The sequence below is a fragment of the Prosopis cineraria genome, unplaced genomic scaffold (assembly GCF_029017545.1).
Source record: "Prosopis cineraria cultivar Desert tree isolate PC_DT_omini unplaced genomic scaffold, ASM2901754v1 PC12, whole genome shotgun sequence".
Classification (NCBI taxonomy): Eukaryota; Viridiplantae; Streptophyta; class Magnoliopsida; order Fabales; family Fabaceae; genus Prosopis; species Prosopis cineraria.
In genome coordinates, this window is record NW_026555343.1 from 31584979 (window position 1) to 31606644 (window position 21666).

Consider the following 21666-nt stretch of genomic DNA (forward strand, 5'->3'; position numbering starts at 1 on the left):
AATTCTATCTCTTTCATTCCATTTAGGTCTCCTTCAAGTGAGAAAAGGACCTTCAGCACCCAAATCTAAAAGTCTGTAATTCTGAATCCAATCATTAAACAACTCACAATAATGCACGTTAGGTTCTGCACCTCCAGCTTGTTCACTCGATGATGCAATCTCATTAAAATCTCTACCCACCAACCAAGCTTCCTCTATCGAGTTGGCAATATTGCTCAAATTTCCCTAAAGTTCTTCTCTATTCACTCCCTGAGGATTAGCATAAACCACAATTAAAAACTAGAATTCATTACCTTCTCCAACCCTCTCATGCAAAAAACTGCTCATCACTACTAATAACTTTAATTTTCATAGCATCATCTTTCCAGCATAACCACATACCTCCAGAGAATCCCATGGCTTTTACTCTTCTAGAATGCAAAAATCCTAAATTTCTAATAACTTCAGAACCCCTCCTTCTACTGACTCTTGGCTCTAATAAAGCCACTAAGTCAAGATGATATCTTCTCATTAAATCTCTACAAATAATGGCAAACTGTCTTCCAGCAACTCCCTTACAATTCCATGTTATTACTTTCATAAAGATAACCATTAGCAAAAGAAGACCAGCACTATTGTGCACCTTCTACTATCTCCTCTTTATCTATCTCAAGGCCCTCATGCCATGCATCCTCTTTAACAACTATCATTTCACCTTCTCCAACCTTCGGTTCATCATCTCCCTTCTCGGGAACCAATCTTTTAGTACTATCCTCTCCTCCCATCCTTTCATGAGACACAATTATCTTATCAGTAGATTCATTCATTACTCTTTCCTCTAATTTCCATCTTTGGTCAACCATATTCACCTGTACATCCCTATTTTCAACATCTATATCAACATGTACCACATTATTCTCTTTTGACTCCTTTCCACTCTCATAAGTCTTAACCTTACACCTTCATTCTGAACAGAGAAATTAGTGACATTTCTTAAAGGTTCTCTACTTATAGTATCATTACTCTTTCCCTTTACTTCCTTTTCTACCATACCTTCTTACTACCGTTCTCTACTACCACCTTTTTACTCTCCAACATACCATCATCCTCCTTACCTTCGTTGTCATCCAAAACTACAAAGCGAGACTGATTCATTATCTGCTTAAAATTGGATCTAGGTCTTCTACCCCTTTTTGGCCTTTGCACAACCTTCCATGGATTCCTACTTCCTTCTTCCTCTTCTCTAACATCTCCTTCTTCCAACCCCTTATTATTTTCCATTTTCCTATCTCCACTAGCTACTTCTAATGAAACCTTCTCCTTCACATTTGTCCCATAGTTGTCCTTCAAATGTCCATATCTTCCACACTTCAAACATAACAAACTCATACTTTTATACACAATTGGCATTTTTTCACCATTCACAGTATACTCAAGTAATAGAGGCTTAGACAGATCAATCTCCATATAAACTCTAGCAAATCTACCTCCATCTTTTCTAGCAATTAGAATATCCACTTTAATAACCTTTTCAATCTTAGAAGCAAAATTAAGCAACATTTTCTTATCAAACCATTCAAAAGAGATTTCAAGTAATCTTACCCAAGTCGCAATCTTCAACGCCTTTTCCTTTTGTTGATTTAAATCCTAGCCTCCAATGCATAACACTACGATAACTATCCATAGCAACTTACGGACCACCTATAAGTGCCAACATATAATCTTCTTCATCCTAAAATTTTTCCAAATACCAATCAACTCCAATATCAATCACCTTCATTGAACCTTTTTTTCCCCAAATTTGAGAAAACCTTTCGACACAGAGTAGAATATGCAACTAATTTTTCCATCACCTTTACTATCAAAGTCTTCAAGAAAGGCTCAATTAATCTTTGTTGTTCCTTATCTTCAATTACAAGGTTCAGACACATTAGATCTAATCTATCAACCCTTACACCTTTACCACATTCCTTTAGTCCACTAAAACTAGTATCTACCTCCTCCTCAATTGGAACATTCCATCCCTCATTTCGACTCTCTATTCATCAAAGAGTCTCGATATGATCTCATCTCCAAATTTAATCCTCTACCTCCATCATTCTCTTCCATCCAATTCTCCAATCTAGGTTTCAACAAAACATCCCCCAATAAATGTGCACCATTCCTTCTAACCTTCTTCTTACTATGATCCAGAGCATCCTCCTCCTCCGTTATGAGCTCCCCAATCACCCCCTTTCGCCACTCACCAGGGCTCCTAGCAGTTGTAAGAGCAACATCACTAGCTCAACAAAGGTTTGAGTCACTTTTTATGAATTCTATTATTTTATGAAGCCACCTAAAAATCTGTTTAAAGGCTGTGTTTTCATGTCACATTGTCCTTTTTACAAATTCTTCAATTATATGAAGCCATGTAGATTTTCTATTTAAAATTTTTTTATAAGAAATTATAAATATGTCCGTTAAAAAAGGATTGTGAAAGGAATAATATTTTTTTCTTGAATTGAAAAATAAATTAATAAAATATATAACGGATACCGATTGCAAATATGTTAAATATGTGTGTGTGTATAATATTTCAAATATGCATATTACCCTTCAACTTTAATTGAAATTTATTTTCCTTTCACTGATCTATCTCAATGAAAGTCAAATTGACTCATCATTTAACCTTTATCATATATAAAAGTAAGGTTAGCATGTGTATATTCATGCCATGTACATGTGTGTGTCTCTCTCTTTTAATTTTATAATTCTGTGAAGTTAGGTAGGATTCTATTTAAAAAATATTTTAATCCATATATCTATATATATATATATATATAAGTATATCATGATTACTGTTCATTTAATCTATATTTTAATCATAATTTTTTCAGGAAAAAAAATAATCCTTGTAAAGTAAGAGCTCCTGTGAGATCCATGATAAAAAAGATTTGTGCATATGAGACTTATAATAAAAAATAGTATTAGATTTAATTTTTTTGTAAAGGCAAGAGATTTACTTATTATTTGTTACTTGTATTTTGTATATGTGTAAGATAATTAATTGTATTATAAATTATAAATTTAAATAATAAATTATAAAATAGAATCCTTTATTACAATGAAATTACAAACTTAATCTATATGAATTATAAAATGTATAATTTAATGGATAATTTTTCTTGTTTTAAATCTTGACTCACATTGAATAACAGACTCTACATAAAATAATTTTTTAATTTTATTTTTAAAACATACTATATAATAAATTATAAAACAAAATAAATTTCTATGGGATGAACATTGGCTTATTTTTTTAAAAAAAAATTTTATGTTGAAGGATCATGTGTGACTCATAGTATTTTTTATAAAATTAATTTTTTATTATTTAAATTCTAATTTATGAGTGAATAACACATCTCATAGTAATAAATTATTATTATAATTTTAGCATATATAGAGTAAAAAAATTTTATATATAATTTTTTAATATGTATGGGGTATGTTATTTATGCTTTCAATAAGTGAACAGATAAAAAAATTTAAAATATGAGAAGGTGTTATTTAAATTTTATTTTCTGGAAGGTAATGCATTAAATTTTAATTTATAAAATAGAATTTTATTTTCTTGCATGAGTTCCAGTATTGTTACTAAAATTTTAATTTACACTGAACAACTAAAAAAAGATTCAGGAATATCTATTGGAGGTAATTTTTTTCTTTAATTAATTATGGAGGGATTTAGTAAAAAATATATTTTTTTAACTTGGCTTCAAAATTTTCTCACATACTAATCAAAGAAAAAATACAAATATATCCCAAAAATAACATACTTTAAGATAAAATGAGTAATTATTTTTATGTTTCATATATATAGGAAAAACAATTTTTACTATAGAATAAATTATTATTAAAAATTTAACTTATATAAATCAATAAAATATGATATTTTCTGTGCACAAAAATAATCTTGTTATGTTTTAAATATTAATATATCCCGGTACATCAAGGAATAAATCTACTTTCATAATAAATTCTAGAGAAAATTAATCTTTTAGTTTTTAAAGTTTTGACTTGAATATAACTCAATCTCCCAACTTTAATTTATTATAATTTAGTTTTTATTGTTTTAATTTCTTACAACTCAGTTTTTATAATTATGGAATAATATGGTTAATTTATTTTTTGTATTATATATTTCAGAAATTTTTTTTTTGCTGACATATTTCAGAAATCTAGTCAAGGGAAAATAAAATATATACAATTAATAAAACATCTATACGTACATGCATAAAAATATTTAGGTAGATAAGGTGCACCGTGATTGGTGGTCTATGCGATAAAAATGTTATATTTAAATGGTATTAAATATAAATTAATTTTGATATTAATGATAATAAGGAGAGAAAAGTCAAGAAATTAAATATGTATTCTGTTATAAAAATAAAATTAATTTAAAAATGTCATTACTTAAAGTATTTTTAATTGGACATACTACAAATGATGTGACATACTTGATTTATTTAAGTATTTCTCCACACATACATACATAAATTTGAGTCCACTATTTCATAAATATAAAAATAATAACTTATCTCAAATCTAACTCTAAACTTGAATTAGAACCTAACTTTAAAGTATATAATTATAAGAAAGATATTTCAAAACACAAAATTTTAAAAAGCACACCAAAGCTAACCTTATATGTGTGTGTGTAATGATTATAAATTGAATTTATATAAAAACAAAATCTGATATTATATTATTGTAAACAAATACAGACTAATTTAACCCCTTGATTTGAAATGAGCGTAATTGAAATTCAAACAATGAAATACCCTATAAATAAAATTAAAGAAATAGTACGTAACCACTCCTTTATATGTATTAATTTTATTTTTCAAACCAAACTTTTTAAAAAATAAATAAAAATTAATTATTATTGTACAAAGATATAAACTTGCGTGGTACCAAGTACATATAAAATTAATTATTTCAAACCTAACTCCAAACATAAATATTTTATAATACATTAAAAAATAATAAATCATTCCTTTATTATATATATATATATAAATAAAGATAATAAATCATGCCAACCCTAACACAAGTTATATATTCACAAGATAATTTCATTATATATATAAGGAGAAATTAATGAAATCAAGGTACCGATTGCTAAAATGCATTCACACGGTAATTTCGCATGGACACACACACACACACTTCAAACCGGACCTGCCAAAATACGTTCACGGGATAATTTCCGATCCCCACAGTCCATGTTTAAACATGAAAACTTGATCCTCTCTGTTATCAAAGAGTAACAGGAATAAATTCCTCCCAATAGATTTTACCCGAATTCCACCTTGCAAAGGCCAAGAATGCAAGATAATAGCCTCCGGACCCTTTTTGGGAAAACATTTCTTGTCCAAGATTTTGCCAAATTCCACGCAGCCAATAGATGAAGGGACATATTCACAAATCAACACCAAGCCAGGCAATCAACGCAAGATAAAGCAAAGAATGAATGAAAAATTAAACCAAAGGCCAAAAATCCAATCAAAGATAGCGACAATTGAAAGACATAACAGATCCATGACGACTTGAATCGACAACCATTCCAGATATTAAAATCAGAATGATGTCATGGAGGTTCTGGAAGGACCAGAATGTAATTAATCAGATCTCATCATTAACGCGGATCTTATCATAAAATAATAAAAAAAAAATTGAAACTGAAACTCATTCTGAGATTTTTTTGCCCCTTTTCTTTTGGCCAAAAAACTCATTTTCAGATCATCCTACCAAGTTTTTCCATTGCATTGCCAACTGAGACAGGATCATGCTAGAACTCCCATCTTGTTTCAGTGCATCAGTAGCAGCATTTCGCAGAACTTTCATCGTTGCCCTAATTCCTATTCCTTCATCACCTACCATCACTCTCTTTATCACCATCGCTATATCATCCCTTCCCACTACTCCATTCTCATCAACCTCGTCTGGCCTCACTGCCACTTTCAGGCCATCGCAAAGCGTAGCAGCGATTGTTCTTTGCTCAGCAAACAGTGGCCAAGCTATAATTGGCAAGCCATGCACGACACTTTCAAGAGTTGAGCACCAACCACAGTGTGTTAAGAACCCACCAGTGGCTTTGTGGCTAAGAATCTCGACTTGAGGTGCCCAAGAAGGAACCACCAAGCCTTTCCCTTTTACCCTCTCCACAAACCCATTTGGTAAGAATCCTAAATGGTTGTCTTTTGATCCAGTGAAATAATTAGCACTTGGTAAATCATTTGGTTCTCTCACAACCCATAGAAATTTTTGACCACTCAATTCCAATCCTAGTGCCAGTTCATTCATTTGGTTTTGAGACAGTGTCCCGCCACTTCCAAAAGAGACATACAACACAGACTTAGGTTCCTGTCTATCCAACCACCTTAAACACTCTAAATCACGACTCACATGGTTGTTACTACTCATCCATCCGGCTTGAATAATAGGTCCTATGGGATATAAAAAAGGATATTTATAACTAGGTATGGAAGATGATTCACTTACATGGTTCATACTTCGTCCATGCAAATTTGTTTTAGTACCATTGCTTTGTTCTTGCAAGGCTGTTATTGCTCCTTCTTCTAATTCTTTGAAGCTGTTCACTAATATACCATTGGCAAGATATAACCCTTTGGAACGTCGAAGAAAATGCTCATAAACTTCGCTAGATCGATCTTGAAATGAAGTTGGGAGATCACGACTATGAATTGGTATACAACCTGGGATCTTGATGGGTTCTTGAAGCTCTCTATATTCACACGAAATTGTTTCATGAAGCCATGGCGAATGCAAGCACAAGGAAAGAACCGAGGCTGATGAGGGGAAATATATGTAGGACAATATGTTGAGTGTTTTGGCTAATTCTAACATCTCGTAGGCTAAATAATCAGCGATCAAAGCAACAAGCTTATTGGTTGAGTTGAGTGAGTTCAAAGCATCGCGAATGGATGGAATAAACTGAGACATAGCTCGAGGAACTTGAAGTGATGGATGAATATTGGAGTCATGTGGGAACATGATAGGAGGAAGAAGAATGGTGTGAATGTTGAAAGAAGCAAGAGAATCAATGAGGGATTTGGAGACATTAGAAAGAGAGTTTAGAACAGGAACTATGAAGGTGACTTGTAAGTGTGAATGAAGTTGAATGAGTCATTTGCACACTGCCAGTATTGAAGATTGATGGCTGAAAACAGGAATTGAAACTACAGCGATGTGAGCTTTGTTTTCCATGGAAAAATTGTAGGCTTCTCTCAAAGCATCTCTTGTTTTTCATATGGCTACCTCCATGTGGACTCGAGGAGATAGACTGATAATTGTTAATTATCAAATGACATGTGCACGCGATTTTATGTGAAATAAATAATAGAAAGTGGGGAACGACAATGCATTGTTTTTTCTTTTCTTTTCTTTTTCCCCCCTGAAGGTCAACAATCAAGCAAGTGGGAAACTGAACATAAATTTCAAAGTCACTCAAACAAACTCAAACAGCGCTTAATAACTTGAAAAACTATATATTTAACACATGATTCTCACTCTGATGAAGTCTTCAATTTATGTGTAGGTGTGATATTGTGTGGATTATTAGTTACCTGAAGGATTTAAAACATTTCTTAAAATAAGTGTGGATCTAAATAGCCATACTGGCCCAGAGGCAAGATGATATATATATATATATATATATCTGTATGTGTGTTAAGGAGTTCATGGTGGTTTTGGCTTTGGGCAAAAAATGAGGAGGGGCGCAATCTATCCTTCAAATTTCAATGGTATATATATAATTTCAATATTGTAAACACTTATTTTAAGATGCAGGAGGAGCATGGTTAATCATATATGCAAGAGTGGAGCCTCAAGATCTCAAAATGATTTTTCTTTGATATGGAATTTAAATAGAAGAGTTTGAGAAGATAGTGAATTGATTAATGGGGAAAGCTTGACTTCACATATGGTAGGGTCTTGGTCCTTGATGTGTTTGTGTGAGTTTAGAAGCATACTTGTCCGTTTCACCGTAGCCTCATGCATATATCTCCCACTCATGCTCACTCGGTCGTTTTCGAACATGCAAAATTTTTCAAATAAAAGAAGGCATATTGCACTTAAAGACCCCTACATCTCATTTAGATCCAGAAAACCCCCCTCTGACAATGTGGGCTTGGGTTTTAGGCTAAAGCTTGATCTACCAAGCATGAACTTGTTAAACCCAACAATTTGTTAAGAGTTAATAAAGAAGAAGAAAAATTGATAATTTATAAATCCCAGGATTAAGTTGTTGCAACTCAAAAATGAGAGATATATAGTTGACTTCAAGGATTATTGTGTTTTAATTGATATGTGAAATCTTGTTTCACATCATCTAGTAATTTGAGACATAAGGAGTAAATCTAACGATTGACTTATGGACAAATAGTGATGAACATAATAGATAAGAAAATGCCTAGAAAAGGGAAAGGGAGTTCATATATGTGGACCAGAAGTATTAAAAATGAAAAAAGAAAAGTTTTGATTATAGATGAAGATATCTAAAAAAGATGGCCTGAATAACTACTTTTACAAACTTTTCAATTATGGATTGAGGGAAACTTAATTATGATGTTATGTTATGAACTAAAAGGTGAGCATAATTAGGATAAAATTTATTAGTCACACTATATATAAAAACAGTGAAATAGTAACAAATTTTTCGCTAAACGGATTGCAAAGTACCTACCAAATTTAAAGTGATGCTCTCCTTTATGCAAGACTAATGATGTATAATAGTGAGTGTTGGGTTGATGACACAACAAGAGAAAAAAGTAGTAGATTTGATACGAGAATATTAAAATAGATGTGCGTTCGCATGTTAAATGTCATGCCCTATAATATGGGAGTGACAGGCATGGAATATGCACCTAAATACACATCTCTTGAGCCTAATTCAAGAGATATTTCATTTTAAAAACACTTTTTATTAAATAAAGCCTTACTATTTTTGTGAGAATTCCAACAGGATCCCCCCTGAGAATAGGATTTTCCTAAAATTTTTACAATACAAATTTTTAAAGAAATATTATATTATCTAGGAGCTTAGCTCCTTCCAACCACCAGATAAAATATTACAAAGACTCTAACCATAGCCTAAGTGGAACACCTATAAAATTATTTATAAAAGTACAATATATAAATTGAAATTTTACATAAAAAATTTGAGATTAACCACAATGATATCTCAACTTTAATTTGGTAGCAAAATCCCTTGAATGATCTAACTGAGGTATATGCTATTTAAGACCAAAATATTTTTCAGTGAATAACGTCCCAATCATAATATTTTACAACATTAAAGTGAATAAAATATAATAGTTATATAAATTAAAGAGAAATTAATTCAATATAAATGAATTTGTAAGCTCGAAATAGAAGTTCTATATAACTTTAATATCAATAAACTTTAAATTTATAGCGACAAAGCAGCTTTAACATTTAATATTGACAAGTCAAAGTAATTAAACAAATATATAAATGAAAATAATAAAATTTGCTAATTAAAAATCATTAGAGCGTGAAATAATCAATTAATTAAAACTTCATATTTTTAGGATTTGTCAGAACAATTCACAAACATGGATACACAGTCTACGAGGATAAATAACCAAACGCGATTATGCTACAAAGATAAATATAGACACACAGTCCACAATAATAAGTCATGAAAACATAGGTACGAGGCTCATAAATAATAAATGTGAAAATAGAGCTCATGAAAATCAAACTAACTAGTCGTTGATCATGGTGCATCAAGGGCTAACGGAACTGCCATTACCAGTGTTTTGTATAAAATCCTCTCTAAATTCATTTTCAAACTTGCAAGAAAGTCATCACTATTAAAATACAGTTTTCATTCTTAAAATCAAACTCACATAAAGAATTTTGAACATTAAAATCTTGCCAAAATAAAATTTCATAATTAATGTTCATGCTCGCATGTATTGAGAAACCAAAGTTACCAAAGTTGATAAAAATAATTTTATCAATCTTGAAAATAACCTTTGGAAGGAAAAACACATACATGTTATAATTTAAATATCCTTCAACATCTCTTTATAATTTCTCAAGATAAAAGTAATTTAATTCACAAAGTATTAAGTACGTAATATAAGCGTTATTAAATAATCAATGATTTTTTTTTGGAAAAAGAATTTTCTTCATAAATCAATTGGGAAGCTATCCACTTACCTGTAATATTTTCAAGTGCAAAATTCACTCTTTAAAGCTTCAATCCTCCCTTACTACCTCAATCAAGATTTTCTTTCTCCAAATTTCCTATTCAATAATACAAAATTTTAGTGACCTTTATCCATGTTTAATAAACTCTCGTCCTATAACAATGCTATAGTCACTAAGTTCTTAAATCAATCTGATATATAATTAAAGTTCTTCAGTCCTATTCACTCTTTAAAGCTTCAATCCTCCCTTACTACCTCAATCAAGATTTTCTTTCTCCAAATTTCCTATTCAATAATACAAAATTTTAGTGACCTTTATGTTTAATAAACTCTCGTCCTATAACAATGCTATAGTCACTAAGTTCTTAAATCAATCTGATATATAATTAAAGTTCTTCAGTCCTTTCAATACTTTATATATATATATATATATATATCCAAAGTTTTTTCTATATCACACTTATCTTTTCAACTCGCCTCAAGCACAAGTAACTAAATTTTAATTAAAGTATATACATTACATATGTGCACACCCAAACTCTATTAATTTAAAAGAAAAAATATTTCTATAACCCACTTTATTAAACTCCTTAAATGCACCCCAAAATGAGTCATAAATTAACACCATAATTTATAAATAATCAACAATGTCATTTCCAAAATTTAGTTGACCACCAAATAACTACATAATCAAAATTCTCTACAAGGCTAAGTTGACTTAAATAGAGCCAATACCAAATCCATTACCATAAGAATTAATAAATTTCATAAATTACATAATTAGATAAAACTCCTTCAAGTTGACATTTTTGTCAAACACCTTTTATGTGTTAATTCTTAAACTCAAATCAAACATTTTTTCCTTGATTCCATCCTCCAAAAGTTTTACAAAATAGATATTTGAATAAACCAACCACTGAAATTCCATAAAAATAATTGTCTTCTAATGATAGTCTGTTTAATCAATCAACAATATCAACATCATCATCATCATCATCATCATATATATATATATATATATCATACCATTATATAACAAGACTCCCTCTTAGTCATTTTATCGAACATCAATCTCTTATTAAGCTTCTTTTCATTCAATTCTATTTCCCAAAAATTTTCCAATATCAACATTTGAATGACTTTGCTTCTAAACAACTAAACCCATATCATTATTATTTTTATTTTAACAGCTGTAGAGCATTTAAATCATAAACACCTGCTCAAGGATTGCAAAACTTCATTCTAGCTTTCTTGAATTTCACCCAATTTATCTCCTATCTACATAATAGTCACAAAAAAGGAGGAATTTAAACTCCCAAATCAGCAACGTAGGATAAGAAAATTTGCAATCTCAACCATTACAACACATAGGAATGTTTAGCTTGTACTCGTTCTTATTGGCTCAATATCATCTCGATCATATTGAGCAAGTCTCATTGTGACTCAAAAACAATTGAGACAGGACTTTGTATAACGGGACAGGAAAGAGTTCGGGATGGAACGAGACACGTGATTACCATCGGGATATCTCATCCTGTCCTGAATATTTTATATATATATATATATATTATTTTAAAAATATACATTAAATATATTAATTATATTAATATAATTTATACTTATATTAATTATGTCAATTATAATTTCAATACTTGCAATTCTTATTTAAAACTAAAGTTTTTTATATTGATAATTTTAATGATATAGATTAAACAGGACGATATTTTTCTTTATAATATATTAATTATATTGACATAATTTATTATTATATCTATCTATTTAATAACTTTTATTTATATCATGTTTCTTACTTTATTTTTGAAAGAGTAATTAGCTTAACACATCTCAACTAAAGTAGAAGAATAATGATTTAATGTTGTACTTGACTTGCATGTTGTTGCTACTCTTATAGCCTAGAGATCATTATAATTGTTGTGCTTGACTTGTATGTTATTGTTGCTCTTAGAGCCTAGAGATCACTTATAATTGCTATTATAATATATAGTTGTGATTAATTTAATTTAATAATTAATTTTAAATTGTTGTAATTTATGTACTTGTATTATTTTAATTTTAAACTTAATAAATTATATAACTTCAAATTTTAATGCATCGTATTATTCAAATTATTCTCCAACACTGTTTGATTTATCGAGGATGGCGGGACATCCTGATTTTATCCCAATCTTATTCCGTCTCGATTCCTAGCAGGACGTGATGACTTTCAAAATGAGACAGGATACAGGACAAAACTTCAATCTCTCTGTTTTTTTTTTTTTTATTTGAGGACGGTCCGTGTCATCTCATGAGCACCCCTAACATCACACACACTCTCACCAAGCCAATAATAAAAATTAATTCAAAGTTCCTCATCTGAAGCAGCAATGACACGAGCAGAGAAGAAGAAGAAGAAGAGATTTGCGGCTCAGATCAATAATGGCGGGAGCTAGAAGAAGGAGATGCTATTGTTCAAATCAGAAAGATGAAGATGAACGTTACAGGCGACGTGCGAAGCAGGGCAGACAGAGGAGAAGACCGACGACATTGACCCCCATAACGGCGCACCAACGGAGAAGCAGGGGAGGATGAATGAACTCGGGAGAACATCAACATATTCTCACCAGCAATGGTCAAAGCTATGAATGGAAGATCGGACAAGTGAATGGCAGGGTTGCTGATCAGTGTGCTTTCTTCCTCAATCTCTCTCTCTCTCTCTCGTTCGACTGGACCAGAATGGGGAGGGAAAGCAAAGAAGAGAGGATGAAGGTAGAGTTCGAAGCTTTTGGCGACACCTCCACAGACTAGAACACACGAGCAGATCAGGATAGAAGAAATATCTAATGGATTGAGAAAGGGGCAATACAGTAATTTTGATCATGTTGGAAATAAGATAGAAAAAAATAAAGCCCCTATTTGATCTCCAAGAGATTCAAACAAGGGATCTCAATATGAATAAGCAGAGTCATTTTCACTAAGCCACCAACTCACTTTTAATAAAACAATCCCCCAAAATTAATAAAAGTACAATCAAAATATGCTTTTATTAATTTTAATATTATTAATTAATCAATTTTTATTTAATTTTTTAAGAGTTATTAAATTAAAAAGGACAAAATATGAAATGATTATATATATGGTTAATACTTATTTTTGTCCTTAAACTTTACTCTTAGATTCTGTGGATATTTTGAACTTGATTTTGAATCATTTTTATCCATGAACATTTAAAATGTACTTCCTTGTCACTCCATTGTTAATACGCCATAATATTTGTCTTTAGTGTAGTGTGTCGTACCATTTATTTTTTATAATAAAATATTAGATTAAGGATCGTTTTTATCTTTAAAATTTTCCTTTAGGTTCTGTTTGGTTACTAAAAAGAAATAAAATAAAATAAAATAAAAAATTAAATTAAATCACCTTTCCTCTCATGATAAACATGATAAAATTCATTGATATATACTATAAATGTGAGAATCATCACACCTTCTAAAAGTTTTATGAATTATGATTCCTAATTCTATGAACTAAATTACCTCTCTCTTATAATTCCCACATTTATAGTATATTATGTTAATAAATTTTATCATACTTACTATAGGAAAAAAGGTGATTTAGTTCATTTTTATCTTTGTTTTTTTAATTCATTCTATTTTATTTTTTTTTAATAATCAAACAGGGCCTTAGAGTTTGCAAATATCTTGAGCTTTTGCCTTAAGGTTTACAAATACCCTCAACTTGGTGGCAAAAGTAAACCTTAATCAAATACTTCATTATTAAAAAAAATGTAATAAGTGGTGGGACTCCACCCACTAGAAATGGATGATATGATGTGTTAGTGGCAAAGCAATGCATTTTAAATTAGAAATAACCCAATGTCAAGTTCAAGCTGACTCCAAAAAAAAAAAGTTAAGCAAAAATGACATTTAACCCTTGTACATAAGCAAAAGTTGGCGTCAAACCATTGAGTAGAAAATCAATTAACTGATTTGGATATTTGCAACGAAGACCACTAGAAATGCTAGTAACCATATGGCCAACAAATAAATGATGATAGATAGATAGTAGATAGATAGATAGATAGATAGATAATCTAAAATTGAGAAGAGAATCTCGCAATCCATGCAATCGTGAGTCTTACTGTTTTGTATAACTCTCGTTTCTTCAACCCTTGTTTAGCCATAACTGTTTGGACCATAAATCATCCACGAAGGATTGATACAATTTTCTGTCTAATTCTCTTATTATGATTATAATAAAACACATAATAATAAATCACAGGCTTGATCGTCTCAAATTAAGATGATGGAATGTGGTCCCATGATATCACATGTGAGTTCAAATTTCCTAATATTATTTTGTAATGGGATCAAGTGATTAGATTTATCTTAAACAACTCTTAATCTTTATATATATTATCTTTCACTTTGCAATTTTTCACATCTATCCATAGAAGTATAAAATTAAGTAATAAAGGTTAAAAGACAAGCAAGCGTAACAAAAAGTCGTAAAACAATGTATTAGAAATAGAATACAAGGACCCAATGCAATAATGTAATTGTTAGGAACCAGGAGTGATCGCTTGGGAATTAAAGAGAGAAGAAATGGACAAAATTAGTAAAAAAAAAAAATGTTATATCTTAACTTAACCTTGATGCTTAAATTTGGGATCATTCTTCTATATTTTATATTAGTTATTAAATTCAGCTTGATTTTATATAAGACTTTTCACATTAACTTAAATACATTTACATTTAGACAATCCAACAATCAGTTAGACAACCTGAGTGTAATGTATAAACCCCATAATATAATGCCTTATAATTATATGTCATTCCCTGGACAACATGCCAAACTGACCTTAAATCACAAAGTTTGATGTCGTAATTAAGATGATGGAAACATGACTGTAGTATCACGTGGCCAGTGAAACTTTCTTGGCAGTGTTTTAGGAGCATGTGATTAGATTCTTAAACAGCTATTAAGCTTTGGGTGTTATCATTGACTTTACAATTGTTATCAAATGAAATATAAAATTAAGAAATGAATGTTAAGGAGACGACTTTTTTCTTTTCACCAAACAAAAAAAGCTTGAGAAAAAGGAAAAAAAAAATAACAATATAGTTTCAAAATGATGACTTAACAACAAGTAGGTTCCTACAATTTTTTTTTTGTAAAATGAATGGAAAATATTAATTCAAATAATTATAAATAGAAATTTAAATTGCAAACTAATTGCCATATTTAAAATTTAAATATCATATTTACAATTGAAATTTTTAAATTTATAACTGTTTAAATCAATATTAATAACTGATTTTTTAAAAAAATTGTTGAGAAACTTAACCATTATTTATTTTCTCTTTTGAGAATTTACTGTTAAGAAAAAGTCATAAATCTATCCGAAACCTAATACAAGGGTTCGGGTTGGGGGCGCGCATCATTTTCAATGCAATTTATACCTTCAAAATAGATTATTATATTAAGAAGCACAACTAATCAAATGTTGGTATCTAATATGCAATGCTTCAACTATTTTCAGTTTTTTAATCTTCATCCAGATTGGCATAACCACATAAAACAAAAAGACAAGCTGTCTCAATGAATAAATAATGTCACATAAAAAATTTGAGCTACCCCTCCCCCCTCCCTATGTATAACTTATAACTAAAACTATTTTTAATATCAGAAGTCAAAGAGTATTCAATGTTACTGCATTCAACAATATGATCAGTACGCAGACTATTTAACACCCCTCGCTTCAAATTTATAACATATTTTTTATATAAAATAAAAAACTTATTAAATATATTTTATAATTTTATCTTTTTAAAATAAAAATATAAAATTTTAAAAATTCCATTCATTTAATACTCTTTTTAAAAAAAATTAAAAAGAGATAATATATAAATAATATTAAAAAATATTATTAATGAAATTTTATTTTTATCAAAGTGTTTTATATTTTAGGATGTCGGACCACTTTAAAAAATTATCTTATAATTTGAAATGGAAGAAATATTATTTCTATAGAAGTTCACCACTGTTGAGAAAGTTTAAGAAGTTTCCTCAAGACTTGATAGTAGTCATTAATTTTAAACAAAATGGCCCCATTTTTAATGTCCTAGCATTGTTGTATTTTTTTATCATACCAAATCACGAGCACTACTGATTTTCCTTTTTTTTTAAATTATAAATTCACACTTTCAAATGGTCTTCGCTTCTCAAGAACACCTTATAAAAAGCAAGAGTTGTGATTTCAATTCGTGCATGCCTTTTAATATTTCTCATGGAACCCAAAACTCATATTGCAGTAGTTTCAATTCCTGCGTTCAGCCATCAAGCTTCAACCTTAGCCTTATGCAAGCGACTCCTTCAACTCAATCCACACCTTCACATCACATTCATAGTTCCTATTCTAAATTCTCTTTCTAATGCCTCCAAATCCCTCATTGATTCTCTCCATCCTTCTCTCAACATTCACACCATTCTTCTTCCTCCTGTCACCTTCCCACAAGGCTCCAATATTCATCCTTCACTTCAAGTTCCTCATGCTATGTCTCAATCTATTCCATCCATTCGGGATGCTTTGAACTCTCAACTCAACCAGTGATAAGCTTGTTGCTTTGATCGCTGATTATTTAGCCTACGAGACTATAGAATTAGCCAAAACACTCAACATATTGTCCTATATATATTTCCCCTTGGCAGCCACTGTTCTTTCCTTGTGTTTGCATTCGTCGTGGCTGGATAAGACAGTTTCATACGAATTCAAAGAGCTTTCAGAACCTATAAGCATCCCAGGTTGTGTACCAATTCAAGGTCGTGATCTCCCGAATTCACTTCAAGATTGATCCAGTGATGATTACAAGAATTTTCTTGAGCGTTCTAAAGCGTTACATTGCGCCGATGGTATCCTGGTGAATAGCTTCGAAGGATTAGAAGGAGAAGCAATAACAGCCTTGAAAGAACAAACTAGAGGTAGTGGTGAATTGATTCACATGCCTAATAAACATCCTTCTATATATCCTGTAGGACCTAATGTTCAAGCTGGTTGGGTAATAAATAGTAATCATGTGAATCATCATGATTCAGAGTGTTTAAGATGGTTGGATAAACAGGAACCTAGATCTGTGTTGTATGTCTCATTTGGAAGTGGTGGTACATTATCTCAAAACCAAATGAACGAGCTAGCACTAGGGTTAGAATTGAGTGGTCAAAAATTTTTGTGGGTTGTGAGAGAACCAAATGATTTACCGAGTGCTATTTACTTTACTGGATCAAAAGTAGACCCTCTACAATTCTTACCACGTGGGTTTATAGAAAGAGTAAAAACTGGACAAGGCATGTTAGTTCCTTCTTGGGCACCCCAAGTTGAGATTCTTAGCCACAAAGCCATTAGTGCGTTCTTAACGCATTGTGGCTGGTTCTCAATTCTTGAGAGTGTTCTGCATGGCTTGCCAATAATAGCTTGTCCATTATTTGCAGAGCAGAGAATGAATGCTGCTATGCTAAGCGAAGGCCTAAAAGTAGCAGTGAGGCTAAAAGTTAGTGAGACTAATGGAATAGTAGAAAGGGGTGAGATTCAGAAGGTGATAAAGAGAGTGATGATTAATGGTGATCATGATGATGATGAAGGAAGAAGAATTCGAGCAACAATGGAAGTCTTGAGAGATGCTGCTGCTGATGCACTAAAACAAGATGGATCTTCTAGCTTGATCCTTTCACAGTTGGGAAATCAATGGAAAAATATAGGAGGCTGAGATATTTAAATCACTTTCAATGTCGAACAACTTTTTCTATGATAAGAATATTAAATTTCTAATAAATAATATATAAAATGAAAATTTTGACTTGATAAACTTAGGGCTTGGAAGTGATGCTTTGATATTTTACTTCTATTTATTTATTTTAATGAAACAAATATAGGTCAAAACTAAGTCAACGTTGATTTTTAAAATTTTGAGTTAATTAATAAGCATATTTGACAAACTATAACATTTAGCTTTAATGATAACAAAAAAAAAAAATTGACCTATTGTGTAACTTTTTTGAATATTTATAAAATTAAAAAAGGTAAAAATATCCATAACATTACTTAAGTTAGTGTAAGAGTGAATAATCCATTAAATTCTTTAAACGTTGATCGTTTAGCTAATACTTAAGCAGATATTGACCATTTTTTCAATTGATGTGGACTTAAAAAAAAGCAAAAATATCCACAAAATCATTCGCTAGGGGAATCCAGTAGTGTAAAGTGAAAAAAGGAGCATGAATAACCATAATGTTACTTAAGTAGGTGCAATAATGATTAATCTATCAAAATTCATGCCAAGTGGTTCCTTTCATCCAATGATACCCTTAACAGAGATTTTTAAAATTTATCAAGTAAAGGTTTCTCGAAGAAATTTCCGACAATTAAGCATGATCTTCTAAAACCCTCTCAATTGCACATTGAACTTGAGCAACCAAGCGAGCCAAAAAGAGAAGCAATGTTAAGAATGAAGTTGGAAAGGAAATTAAGTTGCAAGGGATTTCCTTTATCAATTTGGATCATCAAGAATAAACTTCAATGGTGCCAAAATTTTAAAGAAGTGAGATATTTAACTTGTTCAATTAAAATAACATCTCCTCATATATTATTCATATTTCATACATTTGAAAAAGTGGTCGTAAAAAAATGAAATCTCCTTGAATGATGGTTTGAGAAGAAGAGGACGTAGAAGAAGAAGTGGTAGTCATAATAGAAGTGGAACTAAGGAGATGATGGAAGAAGAGGCATATTGCCTTCTTATGTCACCTTCATCGTCAAATCCAGAGCCTCAAGTGAAAACTCATCATCTTAAGATAATCGATCAGCTTTCACAAAATTCCACCTAAAACTACTTTTTAGTCCACGTTACTAAAAAAATAATCAACTTCTATTTTAATGTAATCTAAATGATCAACATTTGAAAAATTTGAAAAATTGATTAATGTTACACCTATTAAAGTAATATTAGATTATTCCTTCCCTTTTTTTTTTTTCATTTTAGGCTATTGAATGCCCTTGATCAATAACTTTGTGAGTATTTTTACTTCATTTTTAGTTCATGTCAACAAAAAAATTATCAATGCCTTCTCAAATATCAATTAAACGATCAACGTTTGATAGATTTAACCAATTGATCACTCTTAATAATGTTATGAATATTTTTGCCCTTTTCTCATTTTAAGTTATTGGAAGTTCATGATCCACGATTTTGTAGATATTTTTGCCCCTTTGCCCTTGATAATTAATAGTTTACATGCACTAGTTTACTATATGATAAATTAAAAAATACTATAGTTTATTATATGATAAATTAAAAAAAATACTATACTTATATATAATATAATACAAATAGTCTTTTTAAAACCTTAATGTAATGAATGGGATTAGTATTAATAAGCACTATGATCATGAGAAAAAGACTAATGGTCAACAACTTATCTAAATAGGTCTACGGGAAGAGAATTGGGCTAAGGAGGGCGAATACAGTCACAAGATTGTAACACAGTTCTTTTAATCCAAAAAATTAAAATTAAAATTAAAGTTTTGTGTGAGTACCAAGTTGTGTGATTTTTTTTATGTGATTATTTGATTGGATTAAATTCAAATATTGTCCAGCCCAATTAGGAGTAGCTCTATTAAAAGTCTTTTTTGCATTTACGCTATACATACTCAAATCCAAGACCTCTTGTTTAAGTATCTATAGTCACTTCCATTAAGATCCACTTGTTGGTGATGATTATATTATTTGTTTGCAAGTTCATAACACTAAAATTAATATGCTTTCTAGAATGTGCCCAATAAGACTACAAAAGAAAAATCAGTCCAACAAAAATTTTGTATCTATCAATATCAAAATGCAGACCTGTACAAGCATGGACACGTATGGTTGTCACTGATGCTACTATTCTGATCACCAATAGAGTATGACTCAGAATAGTTAATCATGCCTGGAATATTATGCAGCTGACTTATGACACCTATGGGATAATGATAATGGGAAGGGTCTTGTCCCATGGAAATATGAGTAAACTAAACCTCAAATGCTTTAATACCAGATTAGCAGCAATACTCAAAATAAAACAAAAAATAACGTTGATCAACCTTAGTTCTGATAAGAATCAGGGGTCAGGCTTGTTCATAATGGACTGGAATGGGGGACACAACAAGGCAATTACTTAGATGATGCCAATCCATTGCTCAATTCGGAATATGTTTTCCATTTGCACCTTATCTAATTTGATCTAAGCTAGCAATGAAAGTAGGTGTTTAGATAGAGGAGATTCAAAGCTACGAGAGGCATATACCAACCGATTCAGAGTGGCTAAGTTTAAAAGACACGAAATCTTTCAAATTTCTTGCATAAAAAAAAAAATTAGTTTTGATTAATGATACCTGTATGTTGGATAAGAGCCAACACGTTGAAACTACAGTATTAGACTGCAAGCTTATTTAGAAGCGCAAGATAAAACTAAACAGGAACTAATGGGGAAAGCAATAGGACAATGATTTAGACAAAGGTAATTCATTGCTCATGAAGATTAAGAGGAAAATTACATTATATTCAAAGAATATCAATTTTCTGGCATGGAAGTCTAGTGGAAATAGTTTTAGACTTTATATCATCTGCTCTAAGTTGGCAATGAAAATGATGGTTCATACAGAAAGAAACTAAAGTTCTAAGAGGCATACCAACTCATTCAATTGACCAGAGAGTGTAAGTTTAAAACACACGAAAATTTCCAACTTTAACACATAAAAGATGAAGTTTAGAATAAGGAAACCTATGTCTTAATAAATAAGAGCCAATATATTGAAGTTTGGTATTGGAATCCACAGTCAACAAGAACTGATAGTAGTTAAATAACTGTCAGTAGAAGTTATTATTAGATATCCTGAAAAACATTATATCGTAACTTTCTTATACGGGCGTCTAGTGAGAGTGCAAAGATCAAGAATTCAAAAACATAAAAACATCAGTATGAAAACATATTGCGTTAGATGCTTGTTAAAAAGGAAAAAAAAAAATCTATTCTGCTGTGAAGTTTTCCGATCAAACAGAAAAAATAGTGATAACAAATGTATAACCTTCGTTAAGAGCTATATAAAAAGTAATTTCACAACAAAGGATATGTCTACATTTTCCATGAAAGACCTTTTTAGCGCTGGATTCTAGATACCATATATTACAGTGTAGATACAGAGACTATAAAACCTAATGATTGTTTCTTTTTCAGAGGAAAAGAAAGCCTAATACACTTTACTAAGTAAGACTACCGTATTTCAAAAAGAGGGCAACTCCACCTCTACGTTTAATTGTTCAGTTTACTAAATTAGCAAGCCCAAAGAAAGCATAAAGATGGAAAAAGAAAAACAAAAGAAGCCAAATGGAGAGAGATAAGACCCCAAGACATG

The 21666-nt window shown here is 30.7% G+C and overlaps 1 protein-coding gene and 1 pseudogene across 1 annotated transcript; one reads left to right on the top strand and one right to left on the bottom strand.

Annotated features, from left to right (window-relative positions):
- Positions 1–5138: 5138 nt before the first annotated feature.
- LOC129289584 (hydroquinone glucosyltransferase-like) lies at positions 5139–7255 on the bottom strand. Its single transcript, XM_054926377.1, has one exon. The coding sequence runs from the start codon at positions 7033–7035 to the stop codon at positions 5761–5763; it is 1275 nt and encodes a 424-aa protein (XP_054782352.1). The 5' UTR covers positions 7036–7255; the 3' UTR covers positions 5139–5760.
- A 9254-nt stretch (positions 7256–16509) lies between these two features.
- LOC129288015 (hydroquinone glucosyltransferase-like) lies at positions 16510–18076 on the top strand (annotated as a pseudogene).
- The last annotated feature ends 3590 nt before the right edge of the window (positions 18077–21666 follow it).

Excerpts from the sequence above, each read along its gene's own strand:
- LOC129289584 (XM_054926377.1), bottom strand. The coding sequence starts at position 7,035 with ATGTTCCCACATGACTCCAATATTCATCCATCACTTCAAGTTCCTCGA.